This window comes from Rhinopithecus bieti, unplaced genomic scaffold (assembly GCF_001698545.2).
Source record: "Rhinopithecus bieti isolate Rb0 unplaced genomic scaffold, ASM169854v2 scaffold_26426, whole genome shotgun sequence".
In the NCBI taxonomy this organism is placed as follows: domain Eukaryota; kingdom Metazoa; phylum Chordata; class Mammalia; order Primates; family Cercopithecidae; genus Rhinopithecus; species Rhinopithecus bieti.
The window spans coordinates 838,088-844,939 of record NW_016811945.1 but is presented as its reverse complement, the minus strand read 5'-3'; the positions used below and the strand labels follow the sequence as shown (position 1 = coordinate 844,939).

General features: G+C 46.9%; 1 protein-coding gene across 1 annotated transcript in view; it reads right to left on the bottom strand.

The window, feature by feature from the left end:
- Window positions 1–2,205: 2,205 nt before the first annotated feature.
- OIP5 (Opa interacting protein 5) overlaps window positions 2,206–6,852 on the bottom strand; it is a 17,101-nt gene continuing 12,454 nt past the window's right edge. The window contains exon 5 of the mRNA XM_017895400.1: window positions 2,206–2,776. Coding sequence (XP_017750889.1) covers window positions 2,681–2,776 — 96 coding nt within the window. The 3' untranslated portion in view covers window positions 2,206–2,680. The remainder of the gene's footprint in view (window positions 2,777–6,852) is intronic.

The window sequence follows — 6,852 nt, the reverse complement described above, 5'->3', positions numbered from 1 at the left end:
TTTTTGAGACAGTGTCTCGCTCTGTCACCCAGGCTGGCGTGCAGTAGCGTGATCTTGGTTCACCACAACCTCTGCCTCCCAGGTTCAAGCAATTCTCCTGCCTCAGCCTCCCCAGTAGCTGGCACTACAGACGCACGCCACCATGCTCAGCTAATTTTTTTTTTTTTTTTTTTATTGAGACGGAGTCTTGCTCTGTCGCCCAGGCTGGAGCGCAGTGGCCGGATCTCAGCTCACTGCAAGCTCCACCTCCCAGGCGCACACCATTCTCCTGCCTCAGCCTCCCAAGTAGCTGGGACTACAGGCGCCCGCCACCACGCCCAGCTATTTTTTTCTGTATTTTTTTAGTAAGAGACGGGGTTTCACCGTGTTAGCAAGGATGGTCTCGATCTCCTGCCCGTCTCGGCCTCCCAAAGTGCTGGGATTACAGGCTTGAGCCACCGAGCCCAGCCTAATTTTTGTATTTTTAGTAGACGGCGTTTCACTGTGTTGGGCAGGCTGCTCTCAAACTCCCGACCTCATGATCCGACCACCTCAGCCTCTCAAAGTGCTGGTATTACAGGTGTGAGCCACTGCACCCGGCCTATATTAGGTCTTACTTCATTGTGCTGGTTTTTGCCAGAAAGCATCAACCTTGCTTATAGGACCAAATTTTTGCAACTCTACACATAATCAGACCTGGCACAATGGCTCACAGCTGTAATTCCAACACTTCAGGAGGCTGAAATGAGAGGATCCCTTGAGCCCAGTTTGAGCTCATAGCAAGGCCTTGTCTCTACAATTTTTTTTTTTTTTTTTAAATTAGCCAGGCATGGTGACACAAACCTGTGGTGCCAGCTATTCAGGATACAGTTGGGAGGATCACTTGAGACCAGGAAGTCGAGGCTGCAGTGGGCCATGTTCACACCTCTGCACTCAGGCCTGCGTGACAGAGTGAGACCCTGTCTCACCACCCTCCCCTCAAAAAAAGCATAAGCAGGCCAGGCACAGTGCTCACACCTGTTATCCTAGCAGTTTAGGAGGCTGAGGCGGGTGGATTTGCCTGAGCTCAGGAGTTTGAGACCACCCTGGGCAACATGGTGAAACCCCATCTCTACTTAAATATAAAAAATCAGCCGGGTGTGGCGGCATGCACCTATAATCCCAGCTACTCAGGAGGCTGAGACAGAAGAATTGCTTCAACACCCAGGAGATGGCAGTTGCAGAGATCAGGCCACTGCACTCCAGCCTAGGCGACAGAGCGAGACTCCATCTCGAAAAAATATTCTGCTATTATTAGCTTCTGTATCCTCCACCACTCGGATACGTAATTTCTTGACTGTGCTAGTGCCAAAGGCTTTCCTTAGTGGTCTGCTTGCGGCCCCTCCCACCCGTTTTCCACAGGACAACCACAGTGACATTCTGAAAAAGTAAATTTGATTAGGCAGGCCTTCTTTTAAGGACCTCATAGGGCCTTTGTATATATGCTATCCCTTATTAATTCCTATTCATCTTTCAGACCACTGCTGAAACTTCACTTCTACACAGAGGCTGTTTCCCTGAACCCCAGACCAGATCAGTTACCTGCTTTATGTGCGTGTATCCCTATGTTCCTTTACTTTAAAACCCTTACTAGAGTCATAATTTTACGTATCTTTTTTTTTTTTTTTAAGATGGAGTCTCACTCTGTCGCCCAGGCTGAAGTGCAAGTGGCACGATCTCAGCTCACTGCAGCCTCCACCTGCTGGGTTCAAGCAATTCTCCTGCCTCAGCTTCCTGAGTAGCTGGGATTACAGGTGCACATCACCATGCTTGAATCATTTTCTAATTTTGTATTTTAGTAGAGACAAAGTTTCACCACATTGGCTAGGCTGGTCTTGAACTCCTGAACTCAAGTGATCCACCTGCCTCGGCCTCCAAAAATGCTGGAATTACAGATGGGAGCCACTGCACCAGGCCTGCAATTTTACATATCTTCATGTGATTATTTGAATGTCTGTCTGACTAGATTATAAACTCTAAGGATACAGCGTGTCTGTTTTTGCTTACCTTTTATCCCCAGCACCTAGCCTAATACTTTACAAATATTTATTAAATTAATATTTTGATAAGTTACTCTAAGTGCTACAAAAACAAAATTAGAGAAAACAGTACTTTGGTGACTGATGTTTTATCATTCCTTTCATTATTCCTCTGTTAACCTCAGTTTACAACCGAAAAAGAGACAAATTGTATATTATTCAGGCAATTTATTAAACATTACCTATGGAATATTATGATCTGTATTTTACATAAGTTAAAAAAAGATTTATTAATATTCATAACAACTGCTCCATGCAGGAGTACTAGAAGTCAACATTAAGCCCAACTCTATTTTCAGACCAACCATGCAACTTTAGATCAGAGGACACATGGGACTTTGCATCTTAATCCCTAAATTTACAGTCAAAGACATCTTCAGAAATAAGTATTACGAATTCAATCAGAATCTAAAATAAGTTCTTAAGGCAAATAGCTATAAAACAGAAGAATCCTTAGTTTCTCATCTTCTAAAAACAGCTTCACAAATCATTTGGACAATCAGCCTAACGGTAAATAGAAACTGCATTTCCCAAAGCCAGTCTTTTTGAGAAATGACTAAGCAGCACTTGTTGTTGAAGACAGCAATAAAGCCTGAACCTGACACTCAAGCCTTGGTACAGGATCAGTTTTCCGGCTTGGACTGGTCAGGAGTCACTTCACTCAGAATCTTCATTAGTGATTTTAAGCGAGTGTGCGTTAGCACTATCTTCTCTTTCAGCTAGAAAGGAAATATACATATATATATATCAGGGCATCTTTTTTTATTTTTATTTAAGAGACAGGGTCTCACTCTGTTGCCTGAGCTGGAGTACAGTGGCACAATCATAGCTCACTGCAGCCTCAAGCTCCTGGGCTCAAGTGATCCTCCTACCTCAGCCTCCCAATTAGTTAGGACTACAGTCATGTGTTTTAAATTTTCTTTGTAGAGATGGGGTCTTGCTTTGTTGCCCAGGCTGGTGTTGAACTCCTGGCCGTCAGTAATCCTCCTGCCTTGGCCTCCCAAAGTGCTGGAATTACAGACATGAGCCACCACACCCAGCTGGATATCTGGGCATTTAAAGCTTAACTATCAATTTGCTGGTCATAAACACCATTTCAAATTTAAGCTAGTTTATATCTAGTAATTGGGAGCTGGCAATGTATAAATGCATTTGAGGAATAAATTTCTTCTAATTCTAGAACTTTACACAACAACCTAGTGCAAAATAAGATCCTCAGATGTGGCCGGGCGTGGTGGCTCACGCCTGTAGTCCCAGCACTTTGGGAGGCCAAGTTGGGCGGATCACGAGGTCAGGAGATAGAGACCATTGTGGCTACCACAGTGAAACCCCGTCTCTACCAAAAATACAAAAACAAAATTAGCTGCGCGCAGTGGCGGGCGCCTGTAGTCCCAGCTACTCAGGAGGCTGAGGCAGGAGAACAGCGTGAACCCGGGAGGTGGAGCTTGCAGTGAGCTGAGATTGTGCCACTGCACTCCAGCCTGGGTGATGGAGCAAGACGCCGTGTCAAAAAAAAAAAAAAACAAAACCAAGAAACAAAAGATCCTCAAGTGTAAAGTTTCATGGAAAAAAAGACAAAACTGCTGAGCAGCACTGCTACTGTGAAAATGAATAACATGTGGTCACAGAGCTTTATGGAGAGTCTTCTTTTCCAGTGGCGAGAATTTAGTTTTTCTTTTAACCCTTTGTTAACAGTAACAAATGCCGCTCTGACTTTAATATTCTACTAATGGTCTGCAAAGTTAACTCTGGTTATTAGGTTTAGAACAGACAACTGTTGCAATTAATTTTTAAGAGTTCTTACACCTTAGAACAGCTATATTTAGAACAAAATTTAGTGATGTTACTCAGCAGGGCAAGAGCAGTGGCTTGTGATAATCTCCATTTGCCCCTCCCAGCATGGGATTTCCACCCTACAAGCAAGCTGGGGGCAAGGGCAACTGGGTTCCCAGCTACTGGGGAGGCTGAGGCAGGAGAAGCACTTGAACCTGGCACTCACACCTGTAATCCCAGCACTTTGCTAGGATCACCTGAGGTCGGGAGTTCGAGAACAGCCTAGCCAACATTTTTAGTAGAGATGGTGAAACCCTATCTCTACTAAAAAATACAAAAATTAGCCGGGCATGGTGGTGCGTGCCTGTAGGCCCAGCTACGCAGGAGGCTGAGGTGGGAGAATTGCTTGAACCCGGGAGGCGTGGGGGTTGCAGTGACCCGAGACTATGCCACTGCATTCCAGCTGGGAGGCAGAGTAAGACACTGTCTCAAAACTAAATAAATGTTTCTATATTTGCCATGTACCTTGAGAAAAATTTCCAGAGACTTAAGATGGTTGTTTCCTTATTTTTTTAAATTTATTTTGTTGTTGTTGTTGAGACGGAGTCTCGCTCTGTTGTCCAGGCTGGAGTGCAGTAGAGCAATCTTGGCTCACTGCAAGCTCCGCCTCCTGGGTTCACGCCATTCTCCCGCCTCAGCCTCCCAAGTAGCTGGGACTACAGGTGCCGGCCGCCACGCCAGGCTAATTTTTTGCATTTTTAGTAGAGATGGGGTTTCACCATGTTAGCCAGGATGGTCTCAATCTCCTGACCTCACGATCCGCCCGGCTCGGCCTCCCAAAGTGCTGGGATTACAGGTGTGAGCCACCACGCCCGGCTGTTTCCTTTATAATATTCTTCCTGGATCCTATCCATGAAACTCCTCATACTGCCATTCCAAAGTCATTTCCCATACCAATTATTATTATTATTATTATTTTTTTTGAGACAGATTCTCACTGTCACCCAGGCTAGAGTGCAGTGGCGTGATCTTGGCTCACTGCAACCTCTGCCGCCCGGGTCCAAGCGATTCTCCTGCTTCAGCCTCTCGAGTAGCTGGGGCTGGGATTACAGGCGCCTGCCACTACACCTGGCTAATTTTTGTAGTTTTAGTAAAGATGAGGTTTCACCATCTTGGCCAGGCTGGTCTTGAACTCCTGACCTCGTGGATCCACCCACCTTGCCTTCTAAAAGTGCTGGGATTACAGGTGTGAGCCACTGCGCCCAGCCAATAAGAATTGTTTTTCTGTCGATTGTTTATTTCAGATGGAGTTTCGCTCTCATTGGTGAGATCTTGGCTCACCGCAACCTCTGCCTCCCAGGTCCAAGTGATTCTCCTGCCTCAGCCTCCTGAATAGCTGGGATTACAGGCACACACCAACACGCCAGGCTAATTTTGTATTTTTAGTAGAGACAGGGTTTCTCCATGTTGCTCAGGCTGGTCTCGAACTCCTGACCTCAGGTGATCTGCCCGCCTCAGCCTCCCACAGTGCTGGGATTACAGGCGTGAGCCACCACACCCAGCTTGTTTTTGTTTTTGAGATGGATATTCACTTTTGTTGCTCAGGCTAGAGTGCAATGGCACAGGCTTGCCTCACCACAACCTCTGCCTCCTGGGTTCAAGTGCTTCTCCTGTCTCAGCCTCCCCAGTAGCTGGGATTATAGGCATGCGCCACCACGCCTGGCTAATTTTGTATATTTAGTAGAGATGGTATTTCTCCATGTTGGTAAGGCTGGTCTCGAACTCCTGATCTCAGATTATCTGTCCGCCTCAGCCTCCCAAAGAGCTGGGATTACAGGCATGAGCCGCAGTGTCCGGCCAAGAATTCCTTTTTTTTTTTTTTTTGAGACAGAGTCTGGCGCTCTGTTGCCCAGGCTGGAGCGCAGTGGCCGGATCTCAGCTCACTGCAAGCTCCGCCTCCCGGGTTTACGCCATTCTCCTGCCTCAGCCTCCCAAGTAGCTGGGACTACAGGCGCCCGCCACCTCGCCCGGCTAGTGTTTTGTATTTTTTAGTAGAGACGGGGTTTCACCGTGTTAGCCAGGATGGTCTCGATCTCCTGGCCTCGTGATCCGCCTGTCTCGGCCTCCCAAAGTGCTGGGATTACAGGCTTGAGCCACCGTGCCCGGCCCTGAATTCTTTTTTTTGAGACGGAGTCTCGCTCTGTCACCCAGGCTGGAGTGCAGTGGCACAATCTCGGCTCACTGCAACCTCCACCACCCAGGTTCAAGCGATTCTTCTGTGTCAGCCTCCTGAGTAGCTAGGATTACAGGTGCCTGCCACCATGCCCCACTAAATTTTTTTTTTTTTGAGACGAGTCTCACTCTGTTGCCCAGGCTGGAGTGCAGTGGCGTGATCTTGGCTCACTGCAACCTCCACCTCCCAGTTCAAGCGATTCTCCTGCCTCCACCTCCCAAGTAGCTAGGACTACAGGCATGTGCCGCCATGCCAGGCTAACTTTTTGTATTTGTAATAGAGACGGGGTTTCACTGTATTAGCCAGCATGGTCTCAATCTCCTGACCTCATGATCTGCTCACCTTGGCCTCCCAAAGTGCTGGGATTACAGGCGTAAGCCACCACACCCAACCAAGAATTCTTAATAACTGTTTCTTCACTCTTACAACTGAGACAGTTGAGCAATTACAAGGTGTTTGCAAGGAAGACAGCTCTATGGCAAGATGATGATATCCATTCCCAGCACAAAGCAGAACACAGGAGTGCAGCAGTTGAGCAGCTTTTCCTTTCTTCCTGAACTACAACTTACAGCGTGGTTTTAGTATTTTGCTTTTCGTTACAAATTCGATAGGGAAGGTCAAACCAAGTATAAAGGATTACTGAGCATCATACTATTTCATCATCCCCAAGTTCATTGGTAGAAGTTATCAAGAGTTGTCTGTATTTTAAAAAAGCATATGGCCGGGCGCGGTGGCTCAAGCCTGTAATCCCAGCACTTTGGGAGGCCGAGACGGGCGGATCACGAGGTC